The following is a 17,169-nucleotide window of genomic DNA, read 5'->3' as shown; positions in this document are numbered from 1 at the left end:
ATTTATACCACAAGTACGCTTGGAAAAATCCTATTCATCGATCACTGGGGGACATTTAAGTTATATTTTGGCTTGTACCAGGCTTATATAAACACAATCCCTTTGTGGCATTTTTTTTATCGAATTTGTATCACATACACACCTGGTCGTGTATACAAGAAACCTTGTTTTTTTTAACTCACCTTGACATGTTTTGAAAGGTCGTTGTTTCTGTGACTGTTACCTTATAGACATTCCCACTGTCTCTTTCATCCCGGCTTATATGCACATATGTACACTTGGAGCTTTACGTCCTACTTTGCAATTTTCAGCCATATGATGTCGAGGATTCATTGCAGGTGTGTGTTGGCCTACATCATGATTCTGCCCGCCAAGTGAGGCAGCAACAAGTGCCATTTTCTTTGTCTTTGGTAAGTCCCAGCTAGATCTCCTGACTTATAGGCAGATACTCTAACCATTATGCCACCGAAGCGGTAACTTGGCTTATACCAGTTCGATGGGTATTTGGTAGACGGCCCCCTTTTGTTTTAGAACATATTTTAATTAGGGAACAAAATTCCTAGTAAAATTACAAAGTTGATCTGGTACCAGAGGAAAGTCTCCAAAATCTACAATCTGTATAAGTTAGACTTCAAGCTAATAGATAGAAATCAAAATCGACTGAATTTGGTTTGTAACTATATGAAGATCTATACTTCAGATGCTGGACAGCGAAAGCATCATCCATGATCATAACAGTTCTCGTCTCTGATAGCATTTTGAATATGATATATGTATTTTATACTTTATATTTATTTTATATGTATTTTACATATTTTATAACACCACTAATGCATCATCATATATTATTAATATGAAAAGGAAAAAAATCGCTCGTGGCAGTTTATGCGTGTGTGGACCAAACTTCTCTTGATTGCGGTATTTTATTTGATTGGGGTTTTACCTTGCACTGAAGAATATTTCACTTATATACGACGGCGGCCAGCATTATGGTGGAAGGAAACCCACGACCATCTGCAGGTTACTGGAAGACCTTCCCACATAGGAGCGGAGAGGAAGCCAGCGTGAGTTGGACTTGAACTCACAGCGATCGCATTCGTGACACTTCTGGGTCATTGTGCAGCGCCATAGCACGCTAACCACTAGGTTGTGATGGTCTCCTCTTATTTGCAATGTATTCGACAGTATACGACCGGCAAACATATGGTTTGTGATTTAATGCATGCAATCATGCACACATAAAAGATTTGTTAGTAAGGCTCTGTTACCACGACGGAAATAGCGACTCCTGCACTGTCAATGTCAGTTTGTTGGCATGACATCCTCTGGTGTTTAGCACATTCAGGCAAGTTGAACGCATGCAGTTGAAGATAGTGGAACGCATTCATGTTTCCGTTGGCCGGTTGTAGACTCACATGGCGAGTAGGAGTAGGAGTGCATATAAGCATATTATTGCATTCTCAGTGGAAGAAAAGATTTTCAAACCTTGACTGCATGCATTCTTCATGCATGAATTCGTCAGTCATATGTGTGCCCTATAGCCGTGCTTGCCGTCGGTGTATCTGAAGTCGTCTCATCTTTGCAATGCACATGAAAACTTCATGTTTAGCGGGTTTAATGAAGGTCGCGCGATGATCTCAGTGTACAGAAGAACGCCCCAGCCCCGCCTTTGGGCGAGTCAAGCTGACCTATCAGTTCTAGCACAGTCTGAAGTTCTCTTGCCCCCAACAGCATGACCTGTAAGCGTGTCGACCAGGCCGCCCTGACCATTCTGAATCAGCATTTGTAATACAAACCTTGCAACAACCCTCTGTCCCTCATATAAGTTAACGCGACCTTGAAACTGTGAAGATGTAATACTTACTCTATATATAAGATCAGTAAAAGCCTATATGCATATGCATACACGCAGTTGTAAATTTAGTTGCACGTACATTGCGTCACACAAGTGTTTTTTTTTTTTTTTACTCGCGCACATGTTATTGCCACTTCATACAGCACACATTGGCGGATAAAATCTTCCTGATAAGTACAGAAACCTCTTATCGAAGTGGATACCAAATTCGTTATCATTTGTTCAGCGGCAGTCCTGATACTAACTATTAATGTGTAATTCACATTTGAACCGGTATACCACACACGCAAACCCAACTAAGAACTGCTAATATTTCATACATTCCAGCAACCATGATTATTTTTTGTAGTGGAAAAGGGTAGCCTAGCTACACATACACATAGAAAATGAAGTATGAGCGTATATATCCAATACTACATGTAGGTCTGTCTTTTCTTCCTCTTTTCGAAAGCCTATTTTAACTAAAAACTAGAACCCATGAGTTTGGAAAGGGACCTGGTTCTTGTGCAGTGCAATTGCAGGGTGATTATAAGGTATTAACCACACAACTGTGGGTCAGCTGCTCTGACGATGACGAGTAGTACCGAACCACACTGACTAATGTGGTGTATATTAAACCGTTCTGTGACTATCGGCTGCAAAAAGATTAGGTTTTAAACGATGTTATGGTTAGATTTTTAGGGCCAATATTCATGGGATGAAGATGAATGTGCTGTAACATAGTGATTGAAATGAATTTTACTCTGACAAATGCCGAAACTAATTTCTGTAAATCGGAGCAGTGCAGTGGTTTGTGCACGGCAATATTTGTCTCCCGAAGAAAGAAATTCTCACATTTCCCGAAATAAAAAAAAAAGATTGAACTTACCCACAACAAACATTTTTTTAAGCATGGTCTTTCAGAGTCTCTGGAATTGTGACCATGTTTATCATGCAGCTAAAGTGCGAACAGACAAGGGTAAACCTTTATTGTAGGTGAACGTAATTTGACTGACACACGGCGGTAGCACAGTCTGACACAAAAGGCAAACAATGAAGACGAATGTTCAAATTTTAAGACGAAGATAATGGACCGCTTGAAGCGAGTATCTATATATGACGTCATTAACTTTGTTCAGTTCCAAACAACATATTTGCTAGTGTTGGAATAGCTTGTTCGTACGCATTGTTAGTCATTGGAATAGTAAATTTCAACGACAGGAAATTTCTCCAAAGGTAATAAATATACATGTATAATAAAATCATGGATGGCGGTGTCCAAAATCAATGATTCAGCATTTGATTCACTAGTGGTACAGTGGTTCTACCGCGAGTACGCCATAAACTCTAGATATGTAGCCTAAGTATACCTTAATTTCTCATTCATTAGGAGATTAACTGTTTACATTGTTCTTTTATATTTTCGTGCATCTGTCTCATTATGCACCGGGATATACCATTAAATGTAAGCCGTTATAATAAACATAGCAGAAGATGGCTGGGGAAGGATGCCATTAGCGAAACAAAATTGTTCTCCTGGCATATTTCCATGGCATTGACAGATTGATGCATAGTTTACCCATTTATTTGTTGGATTTACACGTATCTTGCATCCAAAAAAATGCACTTTAAACGGAAGAGGAGGGATGTCGTTGTTACGGACCCAATACATTTTTTCTGAACGTAGAGGTACATTTACACACAGCAGCAATCAAATATATGGTAAAATACTAAATCAAATCCCAATTTGCCACAATATACTTAGCAATTATAGCTGTATCAATAGTTAAACACTGTGAGAAATACAATGGTACCTGATCTGAATAATTTGCAAAAAAGAAACATTTCAGTTATAGCTATCATTAGCTCTAATTTCCACCCCAGCTCTGGCGACTAACAAAGGGGAACTACTCTGCAATTGTCTCCTGTCTGGCACGGGTGATCCGGATCCAGACCAAAATGTAAAGACTAAACTGCCAACATGTGCACCGATTCCATTCAAATCCCTGTGTATCCTTTCCCGAGAATTTGCTGATAGATAGACAGACGGACAAACGCTGGCAAAAATATGTATGTGTATGCACCTCAGGTGCATGACAGGTGGTTCATGGGCTGTGGGTAGTTTGGACGTGTTCGGCAACTCACTTATGTATACACCCCATGCAGCCGGCATTTTCCATTTGATAACATAAACTCAATAGTATTATGGGTCAATCTTGACATGATCCGAATAGTGGAGAGTGTCTACATGTAAACAATTTCTCAGTGTTGCGACAGACATTTCTACTGGCGGTGTCAGCATTTTCGGGCTAGGTTTCGTCGAGTTTCAATAGATTGCAACATTTTGTCACTTCATGCGTTGATCCACAAGCAGTAGGTAAGGTCTGTTATCTGCAAAATAGCAGTTTTTAATAATGCGGAAACATACAATCTTCTTGTCCACATGAACATGTTGTTGCAGGCCAGCTAACTGGGCGTTCTTACAGCCAGCGCTCGAATCCATCTTATGCTGGAAGTTAATTGAACTAAATTCTAAAATTAAACCCCGAGGTCATCGATTTCTAATATTTCAATAGGCTTCAGCGTTTAATTTAATTAAACGACAAATTTATTATGAGAAAGACTTAAGTGTTGGCATCATTTCATGCCTGTACCGGTAGGCCCACTGTTCTTCTGAAAATACATTGTGACAATGCTAGCCAGAAATTGGGAGAAATACGTATGTTGTTTTTATTTAGGTGGTGGTGACATACACGATTTCTGCATATGTCCTTGTTGGTGGTGATTGCAGACCTATACAGTAATCCTGAGCTAGAACTTGTATCAGTTATATGTATGAGTGTGCAGTTGTAAGACACAATGCCTCCAACGCTATCCAATCCTCAGCTGGGAGCAGGGACACTGGGATTATCCTCTAAGCCTGGTGAGTTTGTATTGTTGAAATAGCATAGGTCAACTGAAAGAAATCATCAAATACTGACTCCTCATCAACCAATACTTATGAGATATTTATATTGTTAGGAATGGATATGCAGTGTTGAGATGTTTATTGAGATTTAATTTGCAGTAATAATTTAATTTAATGTAGGAATTATTATCATAATTAATAGATGTATTACTAAATTATTAATGCTGGGAAATCAACCTTTTACTTTCATTTGATTTTTGACTGTAGATTTAGTGACCGGCAGTAGCCTATGTTTTCTGATGTCGTTAGCTATCAGAGTTTCTTTATATATGTACTGTATATGTACTTTCTGTGTGTTTTCAACATTGAAAGGTAATCTTAAGAGTTCCACCCCAGTGATTGGATTAAAGTCCTATCAATCATACCTGTCCAGCAGTCATGCTCTACTGTTATCTAACAACGATGCACAAGTTCTGGATAGCTCAATCTGTGGGCAACCCCAGAGAACCTCTGCAGGACGACTTGACACAGCTGTCTTCCAGCGTCTACAGTCTTCCCCTGATATTCAAAGGAAGAAAAAAGAAATGATCTTGAAGAAGAAGAGGGCTGCCTCTAAGAAAAGTAAAACCCCTGTCCTATCAGCATCTAAGTGTTCAAATGTTTTATTGAAAACTATTGATTCAAGCTTGGTAGTCACCTCACCTGGATTAAAGAAAACCTCACCTGGCTTAGTGAAGGCATCACCTGGTTTAATGACAGCCTCACCTAGGCAGACAAAGCTGACACCAGGTCTGATGCAGATGGATAAAGGCCTAACAAAGACTTCATCTAGTTTGCTGACTTGTCAGTCTGCCCTACTGAACAGCTTTCCTCAGATGAAGAGTGCTACTCCCACCCTGGGAGTCACCACTCCCTGCAGGTATTCAACACCTGTAACTACATCCAAACTGAAGAGCTTGAGTAGTCCAGCAGGCCTGGAAAACAAACTTCTTCTGTCTACCACTGGGAGTGGATTACGCAGCAGTGCTCTCTCTTCTCCCCTGTCCCTGCTGACACAGACTCCTGCAGGACATGGCCCATCTCCAAGTCTGACCAAAGGTACATATTCAGTTTTACATGTATCTCAGTTTTTGGCCATTTATGCTTTATTTATATTGAATGGTATTAAATTATTGAGCTGTATTTGGCCACTGGCATGATTACAACATACTACATTGTATTTAATTGATATGTTTTGAAATATTAATTTCACTAACTGCTTCATGGATTTGTGAACATTTATCAGAGAATAACCTTATGCCACAGAGTTTAACCTCAGACTTAAGATAATGTACTCATTTACAGGTGTCCAGTTATTTGATTTGTTCTTCTAGATTCAAATCTTCTGAAGTACACAAGTACAACAGGTACGAAGGGTTGGGACATGACAGAAGATAACCGTTGGATCAAACCTGGTGTGAAGATTCAGAAAACAGCCTCATCTGTCACACAAAAACTCAAGAAATGGGAGAAAACGGAGAAGAGATCCAGTGCTCCAGTTGGATCAAAGAAAATGAATAGCCCAGAGAAGGCTCATCTCAAGGAAGGAAGTAGAGACAAAGATATAGGAGCCCCAAAGTATGAGATGTTTATCAAACTGAGTGAGGATAAGGCTGTGCAGATGCCGGCATTCTCACCCTCCACTAGTGTCCCCATACCTGTGCTAGATACTTCCAGCAAAAAGGTATTCATCAGCATGTGAGAAAACAGTACTAGCAAAACTCCTCAGAGAATGACCCAGATTTTGTAGCAGACATCTAGTTCTCATCTCTAACTTGATGACAATAAATGCCAAAAACACACGACATGCACATCAAAAGTATATCATGAAGTTTATTTTATGTTAGATTTTAATCTTGTAGTGAAAATGTGTTGTGCTCTTTTTTTTTTTTTTTTTGGTTGGATTGAGATTTTTGTTGTTTTGATTGAGTCTGTGACTGATAATATTGTTGAATGACTGATAATCATTCCATTTATGAGTTTGTCCTAATGACTGTTGTAGATGGCGCTTTTGAATGCCATCAGCTCCTCACTTATTTGTTCACCAAACTTCAAGGATGTCAAGGATGAATCTCGGGCTCAGCTTATGGCCCTCGCAGAAAACATAGCCCTGTATGATCCAGAATTTGTTTTGAAGGTGAGCATAGGTGTTAATATTCCAAACTTTGCTCATAAGTCCGTTTTTCTTTGATATACATTTTGTTAATTTTATAAGTAGGATTCACTCTGAATATTCTTGCCTTTCTCAGACTGCCTTGTATACAAGACGAGAGCTAAACATCCGGACTCCTGCCAACTTTCTGCTGGCATTGGCGTCAAATGTCCATCCTTGTCGGACTTTCCTGAAAAAATACTTTAAGGCAGCCATATGTTTACCATCAGATTGGATTGATGTGGCAGAGCTGTATCAGGTGAGTAAATTGTCAATGTAGAAAAATGAAAAATAGAACACAGATGAACTGATTAAGTGACTATTGCAATGATTTCAGGGCTAAGAATGAGCCTGCATAGTGTAATAGCTGGGGTAAGGCTACAGTAGGATTCTCGTTAACATGAAATTAGTTATATTCTACAAATCATCTACCCAGTTAGGAGCTGTGTCAATGAGAGAAACAAGAATTTGTCACAAATGTCTTTAATTCTGGAACATTTTGGGTGTTTGCAGGCATTTTATGACAAGTCCATCAACTATGGATCACTTCCTGCTGCTCTCAGACGAGTCATGGTCACAAAGTTTCCTGATTTTGATAAATATCAGCTAGGTACGTCAGTAAATGGGCCTCACTTAAGTTCATACCTGCATTTCATTGAAACTGTACCATGTGTACATACATTAAAACTTACTGTTAGTATTGAAGCTGTTGGGCTAGTTTTTCTGAGTTTTTAAGAGATTGTAGAAATGGTGTTTAGTTTTCCTCATACAGGTTTTGCTGCATCAGGAGTCAGAATAAGTTGTGTGGTTTGTTGTGGTGTGGTTTGTTGTGGGGTATAAACAATTGTACAGAAACATTGTCTCCAGTCTTAGAATTAAATTCTATTTCAGATGTTAAGTTGGCTTTATGCATTTGCTCTTCTGTTTTTTTTTTTTATTATTATTATGTTTTGTTTAAATGTCTATGTTGTTTTCAGCAAAATATAACAAAGACAAATCAAAGAGTAAGAAGGTGAAGATTGCAAAAGACAAACGACCCTTTGATAAGACTAAATTGAAGGAAATATCTGAGGCAGAGAGCTCATCAGATGAAGAAGGAGAGACAGAGGATAACTCAGGGCGTTTAAATCGGGTAAACAACATAACCGTCATGAATGGCTGGTTTCTGTGGGATTTCATGTTAGCTCGGTGATAAGTTTGGAGATCTGTGTGAATGTCTGTCTGCCAGTTAGTTAGGCATTAGAACATCTTTGTATTTTTGGTCTGTCAGGTTGTTAGATATTTTTTATATCTGTCTATTTTAATCTGTTTTTGTGGTTCATGCATTCTGACAAATGTGTGTTTCTGTCTGTCAGATCGATAGTTAAATGTATGTAGACACCTGTGTAGCTGTGTATTTGAAGTGTTGCGATGTGGCTACATATTTCTTTCCATCAGATGGTGAGACCTTCTGTCAGGTTGTTATTTATTTTGACACCTGTGTGTTTCTCTTGGTCAGGTGGTCAGCACTGGTGAGGAGAGCGAGACAGAAGAGGAACTGGCCCAGAGAACCTTCACTCTTAAACAGCTCATCCGCAAACTTCATATCACTGAACCAGTTGAACATGTTATGTGCTTGATTGGAAAAAAGTGAGTGTTTTGATATTTCAGAAAAGCATTGTTGATATCTTTTATAATCCTAAATTCACTTTGTGGTTACTGGGATTGGCCCTGACGAATTTGTACAGTTACCTCTCTTGTGTTGCACACAGGTACCCAGAAAGTCTTGAGGAGTTTTATAAGAGTCGTTTGCCGGGGACTTGGGAAGAGGAGAGGTGTGGGAAGAGGATGAAACTTCCCATTCCTCAGACATGGGAGACTCAGGTTTCACTCAAAGGGAACAAGGCATCAACGTGGGAGGAGCTAATAGGTGATCATGGGTTACTTTATTTAGAATAATTATACCTTATAGGGTTATTCTCATGATATTCCACAAAACATGATGTACAACCATCACGTGCCTAAGGAATGCAACGACACGCTCACAAGGTAATATCCAGTGATCACATGCATTTATTCCAAGACAGCTATCTCCCTTTGTTAGCTCTCTGATATATTCTTGTTCGTAAAGTAAACATAGGGTTTACTTTTATAGCTCCTTTATCGATTTAAAAATTCCGCAATTTAATGACCATCCAAAAACGTACACTGTTTTTTTAGGTGTAATAAAACATATGGTGCATGCTGTGGGATGGGATATGAGGAATTGTCAGCACTCGACAAGTGATATTCAACTCTGGCTTTGTCCTTATTGAATATCACTTCTCTCCAGCTGAGAATTCCTCATATCCCATCCCATCCCATAATATACACTATCTGTGTAATATGGACTATATGAACCCAAAGTAATATTGACTGGCACGTACTTCCTTTTTCGGTATGACTATTTAGTATAGAAAACAAAATCTAGTTGTTCACCTGCAAAGCCTGCATGTGAATTGATGTAATGTGCAAGTTTAGTAATCTGTACATCATAATTTTTTTACATCTGTACGTGAAATTATTGGAAAGAGATCTCTTTCTAAAAACTTTAATTTGTGTAATCATCATTTGTTTTTGGTTTCATCTAGAAAGCTTAAGAGAAATTTCTTCCTGTATAAACCTTTTCATTTTTATTGGCCTATTTCTCTTGTAGACATGGTATAAGTGATATCTAGATTTGTGGTTGTTTGTTTGCAGACATCAAGAAGCTTCCCTTCATGGCCATGTTGAGGAACCTGAGGAATATGATCAAAGCAGGGATATCTCCCAAACATCACAACTGGGTCATACGCAAACTCAGCGACCAGGTATGGAGTAAAAACACTGCCCAGTGTTATTAGAGTGCTTTTACATGCATACTGGTGTAGGATCCCATATGGATCTGTAAGACTTCAGTTGCTATTGTGTTTTTTTTTTTGTTTTCTTTCTTTCTGTATTTTTTGGCAGTTTCCCTTGGGTAATAATATGTTTGGGAGTGTAGTATTTCTCTGGGAATCAGGAAACCCTTTTTCGAAATAGCACACATTTTTAGGAAAACATGTCCATGTACAATATGCATTTTTTTACATTTACATTTAATCACGCAAACATACAAACTGTTTAGCAATACTTGCTCGCCCTTCCTTTCCTGTCGTGTGGGAAGGTCTGCGCATGGCTGTGGGTTCTTCCCATTCCCGGTTTATTCCCACCATAATGCTGGCCGCCGTTGTTTAAGTGAAATATTCATGAGATAGGCATAAAACACCAGTGAAATAAATCAGATAAGTTAATAATGCTCAATCAACTGAGAGTAACTGTCCAAATTTATTGTATTTTATATTTTTGCTGTTTTTTTTTTATTATCTGTTTTGATTAGGGAGCGGTTATCTACAGCAAGCAGTTTCCATTCCGATTTTTCTCAGCTTACGAAATCCTTGACCAACTGGAGGCAGATTATCACAAGAACCGTAAGTATAGAAACACACGCTGGGGAGTGATCTTCAGAATCATTGGCTCTTACCTACACACTGAGGAGTGATCTTCAGAATCGTTGGCACTTACCTACACACTGGGGAGTGATCTTCAGAATCGTTGGCACTTACCTACAGACCGGGGAGTGATCTTCAGAATCATTGGCACTTACCTACAGACCGGGGAGTGATCTTCAGAGTCGTTGGCACTTACATACAGACCGGGGAGTGATCTTCAGAATCGTTGGCACTTACCTACAGACTGGGGAGTGATCTTCAGAATCGTTGGCACTTACCTACAGACCGGGGAGTGATCTTCAGAGTCGTTGGCACTTACCTACAGACTGGGGAGTGATCTTCAGAATCATTGGCTCTTACCTACACACTGGGGAGTGATCTTCAGAATCGTTGGCACTTACACACACACACTGGGGAATGATCTTCAGAATCGTTGGCACTTACATACAGACTGGGGAGTGATCTTCAGAATCGTTGGCACTTACATACATACTGGGGAGTGATCTTCAGAATCGTTGGCACTTACCTACAGACTGGGAAGTAATCTTCAGAATTGTTGGCACTTGCCTACAGACTGGGGAGTGATCTTCAGAATCATTGGCACTTACCTACAGACTGGGAAGTAATCTTCAGAATCGTTGGCACTTACCTACACACTGGGGAGTGATCTTCAGAATCGTTGGCACTTACCTACAGACTGGGGAGTGATCTTTGAGAATTGTTGGCTCTTACCTACACACTGGGGTGTGATCTTCAGAATCGTTGGCACTTAAACACACTGGGGAGTGATCTTCAGAATCATTGGCACTTATCTACAGCCTGGGGTCTGATCTTCAGAATCGTTGGCACTTATCTACAGCCCGGGGAGTGATCTTCAGAATCAATGGCACTTACACACACACACACACTGGGGAGTGATCTTCAGAATCGTTGGCACTTACATACAGACTGGGGAGTGATCTTCAGATTCGTTGGCACTTACACACACACACTGGGGAGTGATCTTCAGAATCGTTGGCACTTACCTACAGACTGGGGAGTGATCTTCAGAATCGTTGGCACTTACCTACACACTGGGGAGTGATCTTCAGAATCATTGGCACTTACATACATACTGGGGAGTGATCTTCAGAGTCGTTGGCACTTACATACAGACTGGGGAGTGATCTTCAGAGTCGTTGGCACTTACCTACAGACTGGGAAGTAATCTTCAGAATCGTTGGCACTACAGACTGGGGAGTGATCTTCAGAATTCTTTATCTTAAGAATCGTTGGCACTTACATACAGACTGGGGAGTAATCTTCAGAATCAGTTGCACTTACACACTCACTGGGCAGTCATCTTCAGAATCATTGGCACTTAGATACACGCTGGGGAGTAATCTTCAGAATCAGTTACACTTACACACACACTGGGCAGTGATCTTCAGATTCGTTGGCACTTAGATACACGCTGGGGAGTAATCTTCAGAATCAGTTACACTTACACACACACTGGGCAGTGATCTTCAGATTCGTTGGCACTTACATATAGTACACATTCTTCGATCCATTGTAAATTTGATTTTGATATATACAGTTTTCTGATTTTCTATGAAGATCACAGAAAACTGGATAATTTGAAATATTATCGTAGTTATAAAAATATCATTGTCAACAATTTTAACATGTGAATATGGGATTGTAGTTACTGGGAACAACAGTAGTGATCTCAAAATTTTGACTAGCTTAACTTTTTTGTAATCTTGCTGTACATTTTGTTTCGTCGTATCTCCCACTTCTCATAGATATTCCTCTCAGCTGGATATGAGATGTATTAACTCATTGGTTAGTCAGGAGGGGGAGAATGTGTGCATTGTTTGACAGTTATTTCACCTTAAATTTTGTCCATGACTAACTTGTCCATTTTCCCTTATTCTGGGAGTTCTATTGAGTTTAGAAAGGTGTTTTGAGGTTTGCTTGGATCATGGTATGATATTCTACTGGAAAATTGTAAGTTTCAGTATGGGAAATAATATTTTGTGACATGAATTTGCCTCTAAAAATGCACATCTGTAGGCGAAAGTTCAGGTCGTTCAGGGTATTTTGTATTAAAATTTTATGTCTGGCTTGATTTCTTTATTCATCTTGAAACTTCTGATGTTTTTAAATTTTGACTTATCTGTAGAGGAGGACATAGTGAAACAGGCAGTAGAGGCCAAAACGGGAGATGGGAGGAGAACCTGTCAACCCAGGCAGAAGTTGAAGAAATCAGAGGATGGCTCGGTCAAATGGTGGCTAAAGAAGAAAGGGAAGAAGAAAGATGGTGCTATCAGGTAAGACAACTCAAAAGACAGAACTGGCCCTGCTATTGTCAGGATTTGCTAATCTTACTCTTTTTTCATTTTGTTTATTTTTTTTTTCAATAATGCCTTAATATATTTACATATTGTGGGTGAAAATCCTTGTGTGGATTTACGAGACATGAACTACATATGCAAAAAATGTTGTGAAAGAGGGGCCTTCATGGCCCACGGGGGGCCTCCGTGGCTCAGTTGTTTAGCGCTGTAGCGCAGCGTAACGATCCAGGAGTCTCTCACCAGTGGGTCGCTGTGAGTTCAAGTCCAGCTCATGCTGGCTTCCTCTCCGGCCGTATGTGGGAAGGTATGCCAGCAACCTGTGGATGGTCGTGGGTTTCCCTCCAGTTTCCACCCACCATAATGCTGGCCGCCGTCGTATAAGTGAAATATTCTTGAGAATGGCTTAAAACACCAATCAAATAAATAAATAAATAATCGTGGCCCACGTGGCTAGCGTGCCAGCACAGCGCAATGACCCAGGAGCCTCTCACCTATGTGGTCGCTAGGAATTCAAGCCCAGCTCATGCTGGCTTCCTTCATACGTGCAAAGGTCTGCAACCTGGGGATGGTCATGAATTTCCCCCGGGGCTCATCCCAGTTTCCTCCCAAGTGAACTTCTCCTGAGTACAGTGTAAAACTTCAATCAAAGAAATAAATAAATTTTGTGTAAGACTGAATGGAATTGTGAAAATGCACCACACGAGAAAGATTCACTTTTTGATAATGGGTAGGTTTACCTCGTTTTGCCAGAACAGCCAGATTGCATTGAAAGGTTGATAATAATCTGAGATTATGAGGTCATTTAACTTCTGACACACTGTTCAAATATTGTTAAAGCTTTGCACATTATTCTGTCCTGAAACAGTATGGTGTCCTTGACTTTGAACAATATTTGCTGGTCATTATGCATTTTCCTTGGTTGTGTATCATGTGAATAGTAAATGCTATTAATTTGTTATTCGGGAAAAGTACGAGAGGACAGTATTTTAGCTGTTGTATTGTTTCAGAAAGGATTAACCTCTCTTTTTGCTGTGGACAAGCTCTGATCATCTGTATTTATTTCACACTGGCTTTGCAGTTGTTTCCAAATGTCTTTGTTGCTTTTGTTTTGTAGTGAAGTGCCCTTTGACCTGAAACTGTTAGGGCGCTATCGCAAAGCTCTTGACACAGCTGTCAAAATTGCTACAGTGTACAATGTTCAGCCAATCAAAGGACGCACTCTGATATTATGTGACGTAGGTAGCCAGATGGAGTTGCCCTGCACGGCAGCAAGAGGCTTGGGCAAACCAAGACAGGTAGGATTGCTTGTGTATTAGCCACATGCCTTTATGTGAAATTTTGTGTTTGTGTTTTCAAATACAGAAAATAAATAAACAGCAAATTTGAGCTCAGTTGGCCAATGGAGTAGTACTCCATTCTGCACCTCCCAACAAATACACAATTCTTAATGTTAGGGGACTGTATTTTGAAAACAAAAAGTCAACCAAGTTTTTGAAAATTTATGGAAAGGGAAAAACATCACTAGAATTTCACAAAATATTATTATTCTGTATACTTTGGTATTAACTTTTATTCTATTAGGGTTTGTGCTGAATTTTCCCTCCAAATTCAGGTTACCCTATGCTCTAATATTTGGAGGTATTGAGACAAGCTATTTAGTGTGGCATATTTTTTGAATTTGGTCCATTTGAGAATATGTTATTGATATGATTGGTTTATGATTTTATTGTTTATGGGCTTCCAGTTTGTCTCACTTTGTCGTCTATAATTTTCTTTCATCTAAAACCATAGGTAAATTTGAAATAAATTTATAGACTAAGGCTTATCCATCCATACAACTGTTCAAGTACCAAGATGACAATGTGGTTAAAACATGGTGTAATCCTGATCCATCTGGTCATTGGCAAATTTGATTGTCAAAACCTTTTATTTCTTGAGGAAGAATGAAAGTAAAATGATGTGGTTTGTGTTGTACAGCTGAAGGAAGTGGGCCTGTTGCTGGGGCTGATGTGTAAGTATTCTTGTGAAGAATGTACTCTTATTCTATACGACGACAACAACTTCACCTCCATAGATGTCGCCAAGGGAACCATACTGGACAACATGAACATCATCAAACAACTGGTAGGTGGACTTTTCATAACCTGTTAGTTTACCTGTTGAATACGGCTAAATGGTCAGGTGCTGCTATTTGATGGTGTGTGTTGGTTTCTATTCTTTTCTTACCCATCCAACACCCATCAGCAAGCTCTTGATTCCTTGTTATTGATGACATAAAGCTCCAATGCCAGCACTTTGTTATGACATCACATTGAATGTAGAATCGCATTGCAGTAGAAATCTAAGTCTACATTTTAGATGTCATGCTACTATAAATTGAATCTGGATGTATACGTGTAAGAGGGAGCCCAGAACCATCTTCATGGCTTACATGTAGCTCTGTTAGTATATAAACTATTGACAGTATGTATTACAGTATGTGCAAACAATTGACCATTAGCCTTACAGTTTGAAGTTACATTTAACATTTTTGATAAGAGATGCAAGGTGAAAAAGACTATTGGCCTAGGTAACCTGTACATGTAGTGCAGGATATGTCTTGTCAATCCAAGTCCCAATGATTGTTCATAGTTGGAAATCTTCTGGAAACAGGTGATTTAATTCGTACTTCACTGGGTGACTTCAGAGGGACTTCAAGTTGACTTCAGGGGGACTCATTTTGTTATCCCTGGAGCCTGCTTCACACTAATGCCAAATCACCACTTTGGCTAACCTCCATATTGAATATCTGCAATGGTGATATATTCAATCCTTTTTCATTTTCTGACAACTCCACCTCTCCCATCCCCATTTAAAAAAAAAAAAGAATTATTTTATGCTGTACAGAAAGAGTGATTTGTGTGTATGGTTTTACTTTTTTTAATACTGGAATGTAAAAATGGGATTTCATTAGTAACATTTTATATTGAATCACAGACTTAATTAATTTTGGAATAACTTAAAAGTTAAATCATCTCTTTTTTTTCTTTTGTACTTCAGGATTTAGACAAACAGGATTCTGCAGAGAAGACTGAGTTTGGATTTCCTAAGAAAAAGCTAATGGAAATTCTCAGGGATAGAGTTCAGGTAACTGAATTACTATTGCAAACTACCTGTAAATTTATGGGGGTTATATGCTGGCTTTAGCCGTTCACTGGTGCGCACTGAGAATGGTGTGTTTGAGAAAAGTTGTTACACCCTCTGAGGAAATCTATAGCTTCCTCAAACATTCTGCTGTATTTCTTTCAAAACTCTCATATTGAAATAATTAATATGAAGGGAAAATGTTGCAGTAACTCAGAAAATTTTGTCCATGATTAGGCAATAATTTTGCCTGATTCTATTCATCTTAGAAAGATATTTGCCTTTGAAGGTAGGATGATAAATGTAAGTTCAGAACCCAGTTTCAAATTTTGATGACCTGTAAAGTGCATCTAAAACAACTCTTTTCTGGAAAATACAGAATTTACATGAATGTCTTGTAAAATGATCTTTAGTTTCGAATACATTTCGGAAATATTTAATTACTGTGCTGTGGATTTATCAATGATAGGTGGACAACCTGATCAACCTATGGTCTGGGATTGATGACAGTGGTGACAAAGGGAGACTACTGGACGACTTCCTTCTCAAAATATCGTCGCATCGTTTATCCAGACTTGTTGTTTGTATCTGTGGCTCTGGCTGGAAAATTTGCAAGGTAAGTGTAAACATCTGCTCTGTAGTTTAAAGACATTTAACCTAATTTGCATTAAAGTAAAAGTACAGATATCTGTAAATAAGATCTTTTGTATTCTTATGATTGCAAAAGTTTTTTTTGTCTTCACATGTTTCATAACATCTAAGAATTTTTAAGAAGATTTACAGTGGTCACACAAACATGCATTCTTAGCACTGATGCCTTTAAATGCCCAGTTAACTGTCTGGTGTGAATACTTTTAACGTTAAGTATATATAACATAAAGTGGTACATGTAGTTGCACTGCAGTTTTGTATATATGATTTACTAAGCTTTCATCTCTTATTAATATTTTCCCTGAGCTATGTTTTTATCTGGCAATCTGCATTTATAATTGCTGTCGGCATGTGTTTTTGCTATTTCCTTTGTATACAGAGTAGCTGGTCATTCCTCTCACCCTAACAACATCCATGTCTCAGGCTACAGTGACCAGATCCTCAGGTAGCATTTACTTGTTGGTTTAGTGTTGAAATAAACGTTTGATTATGCTTGAAAAATTGAACGCTTTCAGGAGACATAGGAAGTTACATGTACATCTTGAAACATCTCTGAATTTTTACCTATTGTGTTAACAGTTTATCAATGAAACCCTTTTAATCTGCAGTGTAAACATTACAGTTGTGTAATTCTG

General features: G+C 38.9%; 1 protein-coding gene across 1 annotated transcript in view; it reads left to right on the top strand.

Moving 5' to 3' along the window:
- Positions 1-4,132: 4,132 nt before the first annotated feature.
- LOC135467553 (telomerase protein component 1-like) overlaps positions 4,133-17,169 on the top strand; it is a 45,378-nt gene continuing 32,341 nt past the window's right edge. The window contains 19 exon segments of the mRNA XM_064745324.1: positions 4,133-4,211; positions 4,573-4,757; positions 5,115-5,840; positions 6,116-6,465; positions 6,784-6,918; positions 7,031-7,192; positions 7,447-7,543; positions 7,911-8,065; positions 8,432-8,562; positions 8,685-8,842; positions 9,652-9,761; positions 10,310-10,400; positions 12,589-12,736; positions 13,875-14,055; positions 14,738-14,884; positions 15,800-15,886; positions 16,353-16,427; positions 16,429-16,499; positions 16,914-16,979. Coding sequence (XP_064601394.1) covers positions 4,694-4,757; positions 5,115-5,840; positions 6,116-6,465; positions 6,784-6,918; positions 7,031-7,192; positions 7,447-7,543; positions 7,911-8,065; positions 8,432-8,562; positions 8,685-8,842; positions 9,652-9,761; positions 10,310-10,400; positions 12,589-12,736; positions 13,875-14,055; positions 14,738-14,884; positions 15,800-15,886; positions 16,353-16,427; positions 16,429-16,499; positions 16,914-16,979 — 2,954 coding nt within the window. The 5' untranslated portion in view covers positions 4,133-4,211; positions 4,573-4,693.

This window comes from Liolophura sinensis, chromosome 6, assembly GCF_032854445.1.
Source record: "Liolophura sinensis isolate JHLJ2023 chromosome 6, CUHK_Ljap_v2, whole genome shotgun sequence".
In the NCBI taxonomy this organism is placed as follows: domain Eukaryota; kingdom Metazoa; phylum Mollusca; class Polyplacophora; order Chitonida; family Chitonidae; genus Liolophura; species Liolophura sinensis.
This window is presented reverse-complemented; position numbering and strand designations above follow the sequence as displayed.